The 14,966-nt window shown below is 42.7% G+C and overlaps 1 protein-coding gene across 1 annotated transcript; it reads right to left on the reverse strand.

Annotated features, from left to right (window-relative positions):
• Nucleotides 1-8,839: 8,839 nt before the first annotated feature.
• KCTD12 (potassium channel tetramerization domain containing 12) lies at nt 8,840-13,414 on the reverse strand. The gene has a single exon (XM_068676503.1). The coding sequence runs from the start codon at nt 13,221-13,223 to the stop codon at nt 12,204-12,206; it is 1,020 nt and encodes a 339-aa protein (XP_068532604.1). The 5' UTR covers nt 13,224-13,414; the 3' UTR covers nt 8,840-12,203.
• Nucleotides 13,415-14,966: the final 1,552 nt, after the last annotated feature.

The raw sequence follows: 14,966 nt of genomic DNA on the forward strand, positions 1-14,966 counted from the left end.
TTGTCCTTTTAATTCTTCCAAGTGGATTGTTAAGATTACAGATATGCATGCAATGTGCCAAAATTTGCCCACCCTCTCCCAGAGCTAATACCTAGTTTAACTACCAATCACTTTAAAGCCTGAGAAAATTTCAGAAAGCAAAACTAGAAAAATGATGAGGAAGGGAATTTTAACAAAAGGGGAATGAAACAGATACACCTATATATGCATTACATTGACCACCTCCTGGTCCCATAAAGCCAATGTAGACTGCAGGTTTTAGCTGGACCAGCAAAAGCCTCAAGATTACTGTACTAAATTCAGGAAATGTGATTGGGAGCCAAGGCAAGATAGCAGATAACTGGCAAAGTAAAAATCTAAAACTATAACAATATTTTCTTATCAAAGTAATAAAAACATTCTCTAAAAATCACCTAAAGACCATAGGAAAGTATAAACTAAGTTTCTAAACAACATTTTCAGAATATTTACCAGCACTCCGTACAGTTTCTAGTGTATGTACATCTGATGGGAAAAAATTCCCCAATGTAATTCTATACTAAGCCATGGGATTTAACAAATACTGCTCAGTGGATCTGAAGCAATGTGTTTCTGCAGCCAGGGAAACTCTGCAAGTATTAATGGCCAAAACAAAGAAGTAGAAAATTTACTAATTTTTCTGGTGGTTCAGTCTGATGGGGATCATTAGCAGTAACTTCAGAGTGAGGAGGTGGAAGGGCTGAATGGAATGAACAGTGGTCTGAGTTTGATCCTTTGGAGTAGGAACTGACGATCCTTGTGGGTCCCGTTCAACTCATGATATTCTATGATTTTGCAATTTTATTTATAGGGCCTTGGTACTGCAGCAGGTTTCTCCATACATGTAAGCCAAAAAAACATTCAGAATACATTTCTTCTAGTGACCTTTCACCAGCAAAGCATAATTCTTTTTCATTTATATCACACAATTCCTTGTGAAAGAGATAAGCAAAATGAGTCACACATACTTAAATAAATGGGTTTATAGCGGAATACTCTGACATCCTTTGTGGTCTGCACAGAGATTCTTACAATTTTCTCTGATCTATCCAGTGTCAGCCATGGTCAGAGAGAGGATAAATGAGTAGACAAACCAGTTAGCTGAGATGGTACAGCAACTCCTGTAACTATGCCACAGATTCAGAAAGGTCTTTGGGGTATACAAGAAGAACCATGTGCCTCAGACAAAAGTCTTTTAACACAAAAGAGGTGAAAGACATAAAAGCTAGAAGAGTTAACATAGTAGGTAAATCACTGAATCCAACATGTATACATGCAACAGCTGATGCTGATTTAGAAAAGGTAAAAATACAGTTAAGGGAGATGATAGTTGGAAGGGAAAGGCTGCAGGCCAATATATTGCCTTCGGAAAGATGAAAATTGCTGTATAATAGGAGCTTCAGTGTAAAGAGGAATGGTGAAATATATGTCATGAGGAACACACAGAAGTCTCATGGGGACACAATATCTTTGGAAAAGGATGGGAAGGGTTGTGGAATTTATAAATATGGAATGACTGTCCGTCCTGTGCTCTGCCTGTTTCTGTTTGTAAGTCTGTATGATAGATACTTCTACTCAGGGGAAACCTCCAGTATTATGGAAGTGCAAAGGCCAGCATGTAAATATTGCTATTGCCGTTGTTACCTTTAAAACTTAAAGGAATTAGCAAATTGGAGCAATCACAGTACACAACAACAACAGGAGAGAGCCACTCTGACCTCAGGAAGACTTCCTTACTTGATTTAAATGAAGTCATCCAGAACTCCGTATCATGTTATAAAGGGAATGACTTGCTGATTTCAGTCAGGGACTCTTCAATTCCCATTTGCTGCTGTAACATTAAGATTAAAAGTAATCCCACATTGTCTGAGGATGCTAATTTAGAGCAGCATTTCTTCCACTCATTTTCTCTAATCTTGCAAATGAAAATGAGGGAAGAATATCAAGGTATTTAAGAAACTATCATGAGAAGAATTGTGAGGGCAACTGTACAGGTTATACTGAGAGAAAATTGCAGCCAAAACTGTTTTAAAGCAACAACAGGGTTTTCTCTTGAGGAGTAACACACAGATCACAAAGTAAGGGAGCCACTATTACAGACTATGTGTGTATCAAAAGCAGGGCCTCGAAACAGAAAATACTAACTTCAGTGAACACAAAGGCAGGTAAGAGCAAAGGAATGAGCTGTGTACCATACATTAGCACACTGATAATTATCATAGATGACTCTGTACATGAGGTGTAGAAAAAGACATAAATAGCTGAATATAACAAGGCAGCAACTTCTAGACGTGTCAAGCAGTGCTAGGAAAGACTTGAGAAACTGTTCCTCTGCTATATCCCCTAGATATTCCTTGAAGTTGCACCACAATATACAAATTGAGACCAGTCAAAACACTAAGTGACATTATGGTACAGAATTTTGAAGTCACGCCATATGGTAGCAGCTTTCCTAATTGTATGTTTTGCAAACCTTTAAAGAAAAATATTTCTTTAAGTTTTAAAGGTAATAACGTCAATAGCAACATTTACATGCTGCCTTTTGCAAGTCTGTATCCTTGCATCTTGGAGGATTCGGCTATGAATATAATTATAAAAATTATCTTTCATACACACAGATCTGGTAAAATTTATAAATCAGATATTTTCCAGCTTTGGGGAAACATTATGCAGCAATGACAGCTTGGCATGTGACAAAAATACATAGATAGAAATGGCTTCAGGAAAAGTTCAGTGTAGTGTTTTCAGATATTTGAGATGCGCACCAGGACAGAAGATAGCTGCTGCAGAGTCACCGACCCACATAATTTTGGTTTTGAAAAAGAAATGCTGACTAGGAATGTAGAAAAAATATTTTCTCTCAGTCCAGCAAAACTTCAAACACTACCTCAAGGACAACACATCTGCAAAGTCTTCTGATCTTACATTGTGAAGCAGAGCAAATGTGAACATTTTTCCCTTTAAAAATATGAGCAGATATTTAATTTTGCCATTCTTTTCTGTTCTCTAAATTTTCCTGCAAGATTCCTTGAATAAAATATTAATACTAAGAAGTGGTAGAAATCTCAATGGATGGTCTGTAACTTGGCTTGTCAGCCAGTTTTTCTTCCTTCAGGAAAATGAAAACCATTTTCAGATGTTTTCTCTCTAGTTATATAATTATATGAGGAATTGTGCCAATTAATTATTATATTGAAGACTAGTGAATGAAGTATAAATTCCCACTAACTGCAAATCAAAAAACAAACCTTTAAAAGCGGTACATATCTGCATTTCTAAATGCCAGGGTACAGTTTCAGCAATTAAATGTAAATGGAAAGTCCTGAATAGAAAACACAAAACACTGTTTTTGCTAAATTTTCAAGACACAACCTTTTATTGAGATCAACAGAAGTTACAGATATCCAGTACATCCCAGGACAGCATCCAGCCTGCTATTAAGAAATCATAAATATAAACTGTAATGGAGAAAGCTATCACAATCTGTATAAATCAAAAGCTATGAATTCAAAATGCTGTACTAATTGTATTGATAAATTCAATAAGGTAAGAAAAAAGAACAAGAAGAAAATAGTACTCAGCATATGAAAGATCAACATTATTAAGTTTATTAGGAACAATGTGAAAAATTGTATTGATCCATGGAAATTAGAGGATTGTTAGTTCAGGAAAAATACAAACATTTTGTTCCACCTGTCAGCTGAGAAAAATGAACAATTTTCCTTCTGAGACTAATCAAAAAAGATGAGCAACAGGTAGGTTTTTAGTTAGGTCTTGCCTAACATTTATATCTTTACAAGCCTGTAAACACAGACTTCTCAGAAAGTCTCAGAGCCCTCAGAAAGCTCCAAAGGACTGGAAAAAAACCATCAACTGATTGTATTTGTAGAGAGTGAAATTGGGTAATTTGGGAACTTCAGACCAGCAAACCTGTCATCTATCCTGGGTTATCCATCTATCCAGTGTAAAAACTACCTATCCGTGTAATAGCTAGCAAGAGATGATACCAAAAAGCTGAGTGACACAATAATGTTCATCAACATTGATGCATGGAAAATACATCCTCTCATATTAGTTTTACTTTGTGTTTTTTTTTTTAAAGGTTATTTAGAAGTCACATTGCAGTATAATGTTTAATAAGAAAACACTTACTAGGCTACCATGTGCTTGGACTGATAATTGGAAAATCATTTGAAGGATGGAGCACACACCCACGGTGATGGTCTACTGAGAATAAGTCCCAGTAACACCTTAACCACTGGGACTGTCAATGCAAATCATGGACAGATGAATGGAGAAAAAATAAATAAATAAAAACAGATAGAATAGAGCAGTTTTATTTTGCATTGGCATGGTTTGATAAAGATGTTGATAAATTGAGGATTTAGAGAAGAGGCATGAAACTCATATGCCTTATAGTGTGTGCTCTGTTTAGCCATCAGACCACTTCTCCTGGCACTATTATTATGTGAGCCAGGCCAGGGAGCTGCTCTGGTTGAAAACTAATCTGCCTTGTTTTGTTTGCTTGTTTAAGGTTTTCAGCTGCACCGGGTCCCCAGACAGGATCACCACATGGCCACACAAACAGTGCCAACACAAACCCACTTAAGAGGGAGTGTGTCTGGGAATTGAAGGAAAAGAATGGAAAAAAAAAAAAAAAAAAAAAAAAAAAAAAAAAAAAAAAAAAAAACCACAGATCTAGTTCAAATTAAGGTTCTGTGGAACTGTCTCCAAACATACCTACAAATACTCTCTCTAGTCCCATGCCACCAGTGAAGGAGATGTTACATCTTTGGCTGGGAGCCAAAGCTAGTGACATTCAGAGTGGGATGATTTATCAAGTGCTAAAATCTCTTCTTTTTCACCAGCAGTACCTTGCATGAGATTAGATGCAGTCCAAATGACTTCACTGTTTGATTTAAAGACTCGAGGCTCTATTCAGGGAAGTCCTGCAGTGTGTGCAGTATAGAAAAGCAGACTGGATGATCTGGATTTTTCCTTCTGTCCTCAAACCCTAGGAGATGATGTACTGAAATTCCTCCAAACCTTTAATCTGCGAGCAACCTGTAAAGTTTTCTTTTAGAAACAAAAACACCAGTGTATTTGTATACTTACACTCTTCCTCTAACATTTTCTAAAGAAATATGACTGTTTGGTCCAGTTGTCTGCAATCAAGTGCTCTCCAGCCTTTAACATGATACAAACAAGTCCAAAGGGATAAACATGCTACTGTTGCAGCAAAGCAGTTTTCCTGATAAAGCCATTTTTCTTACTTATAGAAGGTGCCTTTGCCCAGTTCTATTAGAATTAATACAGTGCATTTCATGGGTTATTCAGACCACAACACTTTAAGCAACTATAAAGCTATTTTTACCTAAGTGTCTGTATTATCTCTTTAGCATCACAGCAGATAAGCTACTAGGCAGCCTACTCCAAACAGCTAAATCTTTCCCATATTACAAACATCCCCTGGAACAGCAGATAACGTGCAGAGCTTGGAAGCAAACCCTAGAAATATGTGGTTCAGAAGCCTAACGGAGGAGAAGTGCCGATGTGTGGCCACCGGGCTGCACAGAGCTCACTCAGCAGCATACAAATGCTGCCCCTCTTCACTCAGGCCAGGTGCCAGCAGCAGTGCTGAGCTGGCTCGGGGGCTGCTCATCCATCTCAGTCCGTACTGGGATGGCAGCAAGGCAGAAGGGGCTGCTGCAGTCAGGGCTTGGGACCTGTCCCCCAGCTGCCCTCCCAGCTCAGCTCTGACGGCAGGAAGGGAAGGGAAAGGAAGGTATTGCCATGTAGCACTTGTGAGTCACTGCAAGACCTCCTTGTCCCTTGCAGCTTTCTGAAACAGTGACGTCTTGAGCTCTCAGCCGTAGGAAGATGTTGAAGAGAATTTTACAAGGTGATGAAAGTTAGGAATGCTTGTAAAAGACTACAGATTTGGGGGGAAAAAAATGTAATTGGTATCCCTTTCTTAAAAAAAAAAAAAATACAAGTTACATTCCTGGAAGAGTCACTGCCCTTTTAAAGGAAAAATCTATGCTTCTAGTAATCCCAAACATTGCTGTATTACGAGGGGGGAGATTGTCACCACGCTATTTGGAAAATCTGAGTCAAAACCAAACTACATCCAAATCTATGGAAACCTACGTAGTTATGGTGATATGCTCTGCTGAAGGACTGACTATTAAATGTTATTGTGACCCTAAAGTTCAGCCACTAACAGAAAGAGTTCAAACTGAGGTGGCAGCATTGTGGGTTATTGCAGTTAGCTCATGAACCAAAAAAAAGGGTCACTCCCATCATACCAGCACTGTGTTCCCTCTAGAAGAGTGAGTGTGTGCAGGGAGAGGACTGGAGCAAGGGGTTTTTCCTTTATCTTTTCATTTCAAGCCACAGCCTGCTCCTCAATGAACTAGACAAGGTTGTGACTTTATCTCAAAATTACAAAGGAAAATAATAGATCAAATGCTCTTTATTAATGGAGCTGTTTTTTTATCCCAGTCTAGGTAGCCTGGTCTCCTCTTCTCTAGTTGAACTTCAGTGAGATAACACTTACTTCAAATACTCTTCTGAGTAAATTAATAAACTGCAAAAGGTTATCTGAAACTGCAGCATCTGCATGCTGACACCACAGGACACGTTGGCTTTCTTATGTGCTCCTGTCTGAACTTCCCTGTGTGAACAAATGACAAGCAGGTCTATAGTTTTATTTTTTCCATGTTTGCAAGGTAAGAGTGAAGTGTGAGTTTATTGTTTGGACTAAACAAAAATGCCTTGAGTTCCTTGCGGTATCAAGAAGTTTCCTGAAAACTTCACGAGGCTGCTACCAGTATGTGTAAGGATTTCTCCTAGCTCTTATTTCCTCGCAAGGAAATAGATCTGTTAGAAACTTGACTCACTGTTGCTAACAGCTTTGATGGAGGTATCGAATATTCCATACTATGTGCTAAATAACTCTTAGAGCAAGAAATGTATAACAGAGCTCCATTTTATTCCAGTTTGAACACAGTGGAGAGAGAAACAGGGAAGAAATGTGATAATATGATGACTGACAGTGGTTGCTGTCATGCTGCCTGTTTCCAACAGACTTGCGATGGTGGCATTGGTACTTCAGCAATCATGAACAACAATTTTGTTTAGCAGCAGAGCCTTACAGCAAGTACAGTTCACTGTGAAGAGACAGCACACACAGCTCAGCTTTATGAAAAACAAAATTAGCAATCAGTTTCATAAAGCTCATGCTAGTGCTTTCTAAATAAATAAAGCGTTTCTGCTATTTTTTATTAACAAATACGCTGAAGATATCATATAATAAAAAACTGAGTCAAACCCAGCCTCTGGAAAATATTTTCTTGTGCATCATGATCATTTTCTGCTTGCCAAAAGGGCAGGAGTCCTGAAAGCTCCACGTTCATAACAGAAATCCTCTCTAGCAAAGGTACCAACAGATGGGTTTAAGACAGACAGCCAAGGCGGGCTGTTGTAACAAGGCTCACAGCTGTCAGAGCTGCTCTTGGAAGCAATGCAGAAATCTGCAGGCTGAAAAAAAAAAAAAAAAAAAAAAAAAAAAGTTTTAAGCCATTCTAGTGCACCCGTTCATTTGATTGTCTGGCCAGTGTTGCAAAAGTGAGCGTGGCCTCTTGCCTCCTCAATCTACAAGGACTTAGTGCACTTGGACTACTGCATCCTCCTTTGACAAAAGATTTGATATAAACAGTGCCAAGCATTAATTATAGTAATTTGTTGTTAGCCTTGCTTCCTAAGGAAATAAGGCTCATGCACTCACATTGCTGTTTGGATGGACATCTGTCCTCCTTAATAACTTCTGAGCTCATGGGCAATTTCAAACAAAAATTGGAAGAAAATGCACAGATGTTATATTCTTACAAATGCCATGAATATTGCTGGTTGTGTAAAGGAGAAAAGCGGAAAAAAAAAAAAAAAAAAAAAAGACCGGTGTAGCAGAAGATGGCTCTGCCAGAGCATGCCATCTTTTGCCTAGTAGAAATAAAACAAAGGGGACTCAGCTGATCAGAGTAATTGAAGTTGAAAAATAAGGGAAATGAGACCTACACCTGAAGAAAAGACAATTTTTTTCTGCTTATGGAACAACCTCCCTTCTTGTATTATGGGATAACAAAACTCTCAAATACAATCCATCAAACAAAACGATTTGATCAACATGCCTTTGCATTATAACCATTCTACCCAAGAAAGATCTATTACTTATACAGATGCTTTACACAAGTGGATTTTACAAGCAATTCATTATTAATCTCCTATGAATCCAACCACAACACATCCCACTAGGATTATAATAGTTCATAGGGCAGCCAATACACTCACCGTTCTGTTCCTTGACAGTTTCTGCACATATTTCTCTCAGATCTTTCTTTAGGTATTAATGGTTCTTTCATTATATGAATACTCTATCCAATTTCATTATTTTCTGGGTTCATTAAAAAATGTAAAATAAAATTGTTTTGGTCTTTTCAGATTAAGCTATTAAGTCACTATGGTTTACTGAGGACTGATTTATGCTGAGTAGTACCACAAAAATTCTCTGTGACACTGTGAAAGGAAATATGCAGTCTGAGCATTATACATTTCTGTTTGTCATGCTATGGGTGTTACTAGAAATACCTCTTCTTTATTCAGTGTTTCTGTTTTATTTATCAGCTAGGAGCCTGTGCTGAAGTTATGAATATGAGACTATGGAACAGAATGCAAATCTAATGACATCTTTAACATGAGTAAAAAGGACAGCATAAATCACAACTGCGTTAGTATTTAAAGAAAAACAATATAATTTGGTAAGCATGTTTCCTAGGAGGATCTTTATTTTCAATGCTATACATGAGAAAGTAAGAATGAGTAAGTGGTTTGTTATCTACATGTATAAAAATATAAACATCCTATCAAACATCTGCGGTCACCCTTCATGATATGCATTAGTGAAAAAGACCTATGCCTTAACTTCCAATTAAAGAATGACTGCCTTTGTTTTTTAATAGCACTTACGAATGCTACTGCATTTATCTGTAAGTATATGAACTGTGAACAACTGCGACATACCATATACAGGACCCCAGCAGTGTGCCTCTGGATTTTGTCCTTCCACAGATTAACAGATTAGCAGAGTCATCTTGTTGACATCTCTTTGAGCTCTCACTAGAGGGAACTATCCAAACTCAGTGACTTCACACGGGGCATTTTACCTCTTAAAAATTTGACTGAAATTTCTGATTAACATTTAAGAAAATATCTAGGCTTCTGTGGCATGTCATAAAAGACTACTGTATTTATGGCACTATCATTTTAAACCAAGGTCTTGATAACTCATAAGTAAATGAGGGGGCCCATTGCCTAATAGTAATCATGCCTAAGAGTTTTGAGCACAAACACAAATATTAAAAAAAAAAAAATCATCAGTTCATGATTTTATTATACCCACTTTTGCTTAAAAATATGAGAGTTTCTGGGTCATCTGCCAACAAATGGGTAGGCATTCACTGATCAAAATACAGGCAATCATTGTTTTAGAGATGCATTCAACCACCTAGAAGTTTAGTTATGATTCACATTCAAGCAAATATGCCACCAATTTCAGTTCTACAATTATGCTGATATTCATTTTCAGTTTTGTCCTTAGAAACAGGAATAGGAATCCAATAAAACATTACCAGATTATGTACACAGCGTAATATGCAAATGTTCAGTGAGATATATTATGAAATTTTGTAGCACTAAAATGATTAAAAAACTAAATGATTCGTCTAAAATGTTTATATACTGTATATATATATACACTAAATCACAAGTTCAATTTGAAACTGCCCCTATTCATAGCTTCTATGATGGATTTAGTAAGCTACAAGATTCTTAAAAAAAGAAAGCCATCTAGAGCGAATTTTAACACTTTACTGAAAACTGATTTTATACAAAATATTAAAAAACATACTTAGGAAGTACTTCAGAACAGAAACTAGAAAAAGACAGTCATTATTCTTGAGAATGACATTTTAAAGACCTAGTAGCTGTGATCAATATCCTTTCACTTGTGGTATAAATAAGTTATGCACAAAGAAATCATCTCAGAGTAAGGCATAGGACAAACAGGTTTCGTTCTGTCTTCAGGTGTATTGGCCTCTCACTCAGTCTTATTGCTCATCTAACATGACAGGTTACACATTTCTGTCCTTTTAAAAATACCCCATTATACATCTATCTACAACTGGACAACATTCAGAGCTTTCATATGTGCATCATCACTTTAATCACACTGATAAACAATCTTGCTAACATAAAAAAAATCATGGCTATGCAAATTATTTTCAGTTTTACGCAATAGTACATGTACTTAGCGAAAGACCAAGTGGTGAACACAAAGACTAAGCACTGAAACTCAATGCATACATAGCTATAGCTCTTTTCAAAGGAATTAAGCTTTTTAAAATAAAAACCTACAATGAAATTCTTTGGTTAGATACAAGTGCTAGCAGTATTTCTAAATTTGGGGTTAGAACAATCTGTTATTCAATAGTTTTAAAAATGCAACTTCAACCATTAATATGCTAAATTCTTCAATACTCAGGATATATATACGATACTTTTCTGTTACTGTCTTAAACGGACAACACAGATTTCAAAATCAGGTTTTAAAGTGCTTTTGTACTCAAATCTTCAGGAATTTATGGGAAAGAGCTGCTTCATTTTCCATACTGTAAAAACCTCTACTCAGATTGTATGTTCCAAAGCAAGCTACAGCTGCCTCCTCCAAGAAAGACTGTTAGATAACATGAACACAGCTTTAAAGGGGTAACTTCCCCTGAAGAAAGCTGGCATCGTTCATGTTTTCATAAGGATGGGGCTTAATGATTTCTAAGAATGACTGTGTCTAGGAAGAGGTACTGAACTCTCAGCAGTGTCACTTTCCCTATAATACTGCCATGAAAAACAAGAAACTGTTTCTTAAAAAAAAAGTTGCTTCAGCATCGATTCTGTTGGCTTCAAAGTTTTACAGCACTAAAATGAAAAAACAAAGTAATAAGCAGGGTGTTCTTGATTACAATTGTAATGTACATCTGCTTCAATTCAATATACGTGGTTTCACCTTCACGGGAAAAAGGCCCTACCTTCACTATAGCAAGCCTAGCTGTTATCTCACCCCAGTCATTTTGAGGGTGATTAAGGAAATATGCATTGAATTTTCTATGCATATTGCAGACAGTGACTTCAAGAGAATCATAAGGACTGCACACCACCCATGAAAGTTACAATGTACAAGCATTTTAGGTTTTCAAAGAGCTGTCACTTGACCTTTAGTGGGAACAAATGTGTCTCTGAGGACACTTTGCAGTTCAAGTGGTTCATTATCCAGGGAATCAGTCCTTTCATGGCCCAGTTTAACAGCCTGGAAAGTTCAGAGGTTTAGGCAGAAGAGAGGGTATGGATATGGATGCAACTGGTCACAAAGGGTCACACGCACTTCCTGCAACATTATTCATCTCTACAGGTTAAATGTGAGCTGCTGTGCCAAGCCTTCACCAACAGGTATCGCTTTCAGTCATTCACAGGTTGGCATCACTTTGGGGAGGGGAAATAAAATGGACCACTGCAAATCTGCCCAACAAGGCAGAACCTCAGTGGGAGTATGGGGATGAGAAAAGACAGCTATTTGTTGTGCCACCTTCAACAGAAGTCGCTGAAAAGCAACTGGAAAAAAATAAGTTCCTTGGCCCCTAAGCAACTGTTTTGTTTTGATTTGTGTTTTTTTTTTTTTCATATCCCACCCTGGCAGGGCTACTACCCCTCACCTCCCTCGTGCAAGGAGAGGTAGGAGCTGTGCACACGCACACACCTTCCTGGGATGGGTGTTTGCCTACCATTGCTCTCTCTCCCTCCCCGCTACCACCACAGCTACTGGGGGCTGTGAGGGGGGAAAAACAGCAGTGCAAGAAGGCAGAGGGCTGCCGTGCCACGCCATGGCGGCCAAGGCACCACAACATGGCGGCCCAGGCGGGCCACGAGATGGTGGCCAAGGTGGGACGCGACACGGTGGCACCCAACCCCCGGGGCTCTCAGGAGGTGCGTGCAGGAGCAGGGGGCTGCAGGGGCTGGGGGCGAGGAGGGCGAGGGGCCACGTCCCTTCTGCTTCTTGTCCTCCTTGCGCCGGGCGGGGCTCAGTCCCGGCAGAAGACGTACTCGGTGTAGCTGGTCCAGATCTTGTCGTCGGCGGGGCCGCCCTGCTCGGGGGCGAAGGCGCAGGTGCCGGTGGAGGAGCAGGCGGCCATGCGGAAGCCGGCCTCGGACAGGCGGTCGAAGGCTTGCTCGAGGAAGTTGAACTTGAGGTAGTAGCGGGCGGTGTAGCGCTCGGGGGGGCGGTCGGGGTCGCGGCTCTCGTTGAGCGTCTCGCCGAAGACCTCCTTGGCCAGCGCCGTCTTGCCGCACACGGTGATCCGCGCCACCCGCCGGAACTTGGCGTCGGCCTGCGCCTCCCTGCCGATGGTGTAGGAGCCGCGGTAGCCGATGGTGATGTACCCGGAGCGCCGCCCGGCCGCCCCGTCCAGCGACTGCGAGGGCGTCAGCAGCGGCCCGCCCGAGGGGCTGCGGCTGGCGGTGGGCGACGGCGCGGACGCCCCGACGGCGCTGCCGCCGCCGCCGCCGCCCCCTCCGTCGGCCGGCTCGGCCTCCAGGTAGCCGAGCAGCGCCGGCGGCGGCTCGTCGGCGCACAGCGAGCCGTCGCGGTGCAGGGCGGCGGGGCGGGCGGCCGCGGCTGCCCGTGCCTGCGCCAGGCGGCGCGCCAGGTCGGGCAGCTGGAAGTACTCGGCCTCCCGCTGCAGGCGGCTGCGCTCGGGGAAGTGCTCGGGCAGCACCAGCTGCAGGTCCCGCAGGTAGTCCAGGATGTAGCGGAAGAGGAAGCCGTCGCGGTCGAGGAAGAAGCGGCCCTTGCTGTCCCGGGGCAGCTCGCTGGGCTGCTGCTGCGAGAACATGCGCCAGAGCAGCGAGTCGCGCACCGACACCACGGTGCAGCGCCGCGTCACGTACACCTGCCCGCCCACGTTCAGCTCCACGATCTCCGGGAAGGACGCCCAGCCGCCCGGACCCCCCCCAGCCGCCGCCGCCGCCGCCGCCCCGCTCCCCGCCGCCGGCGAGACGCCGCCGCCGTTGGGCAGCCCGCGGGCGCTGTCCGCCAGGGCCATGCCGGAGGGAGCCCGCCGCCGGCGGGGAGCCGCCGCCGCCGCTCCTCCTCCTGCTCTTCCTCTTCTTCCTCCTCCTCCTCCTCCTGCCGCCGCCGGAGCCTCCCGCCCCGTCGGTGCCTGGAGCCGGGCGGGCGCCGCGCTCCGCTCAGGGGCCGAGGAGGAGCCTCCGTCGGGCTGCGAGCGGCGAGCCCCGGCGGCGGGGCCGCGTTTATGTAGCGGGAGGCGGGGGAGGCTGGCGGGGGGCAGAGCCGAGCGCGGGGAGGGGACGGAGACGGCGACGGGGACGGCCGGGGGACCCTGCGTCAGTCCCGTCCCCCCGCCCCGTCCTGCCTCCCCGCCCGGCGCGGGGCTGCGGCTGCCCCCCGACCCCTTTTCCCTCTCGCAGGAGGGGAACCAGCCACGGGCTCGCCGCCCTCGGTCGGTTTTGCCGAGGTGCAGGAGCCGCGGGAGCTGCTGCAGCATGTCCCGTTAGGTGGCACCGCCATCGGGGCTCGGCTCCGGCAGAGGGAGGGACCCCCGGGTGATGGGGTGTCCCCCAGCCGCATGTCGAGCAGCGGTTTGGCGTGAGCCTGGCTCCTCGCGTGTGTGTGTGTGGTCATGTATGTGGCTGGGTGCCCTTACAGCTGCGGTTTAATTTGGGTTAACTGGGTGCATCAGGATCTGCGCGAAACATAAGCACCTATTTAAAATGCGTTGGCAGAGAGCGTTTAACTCACGGTTCGGGCTTTTGCTCGAATTTCGTCTGCCTTTCCGTGTCTCTCTACAAGCAGCCGCAAAGAGCTGCTGCTTTGGTGCGCTCAGTTGCTCTCCTCTGGGAGTTTGAGCGTGGTTTCTTCCTCGAGAGAACAACTGAAAGGACAAAAGGGGCTGAGGAGCGTGAAGGCAGCAGGCAGGGCTCTCCTTTCCTTTCACAGGTGAGAAAGAAGCCCTCTCTGCCCTGCCCTACTGCAAATACCCTAATGCATTGGTCTGCGAACTAGAAATCAGGAGATGCAGAGACGGGGTTAAAAGTGCTTCAGATACTGAGAAATGTGTGCGGAAGGAAAAGCAAGTTAGTTCTCGAGAAGCAAGCTAAATTTGCCCAAGAGAAGAAGAGGAAGAAGAGACGGTGTTGAGAAATAAAAGTTTTGAAAAGGGAATAGATGACAGAAAAAGAACAGTGTGTTGCGAGAGAGCTGACAGAGGTATTGTGCTCTAAGGAAGGATGTGCGCTTGTGGCACCGGACACTCGGAAGTTACAGGAGATTAATCTGCACAAATCTAAGAATAAGGTACCAGAGGTGTGGAATATTGCTTTTTCCGTGTGGAAAAGCAGGCTGCCAGGACTTCAGCCACCACGTATTTTCATCTGTGGGAGCAAAATGGCAAATTAGGTTAATCTGATATTTTGCTGACATTTTATAACAAGCAACTTGTTTCCATCTCTCACTTCTTTATTTTGAGAGGAATAGGCAAGAGGTTAGAACCGTAGTTTTGGAAGATCAGGAAAAAAAAAAAAAAAAAAAAGGCTGAATGAAATTGACTTGGAACCCATTTAAAGATACAAGTTTGTCACTAGAAAAAAAAAAAAAAAAAAGGAAAAATAACATGACTTAACTGCTAGCATACAGGGGATCTTTGTTTTGTTTCCTTATTTTAGGGACAATTCTCCAGACTAAAAGCACTTGAAAACTGCACATTGTGTTTTGCTGGTAACAGCTTCATGGAGTTACTTTTGCCTCTCGGTTTCTTAATCTGGTGTGT

The sequence above is a fragment of the Anas acuta genome, chromosome 1, assembly GCF_963932015.1.
Source record: "Anas acuta chromosome 1, bAnaAcu1.1, whole genome shotgun sequence".
NCBI lineage: Eukaryota > Metazoa > Chordata > Aves > Anseriformes > Anatidae > Anas > Anas acuta.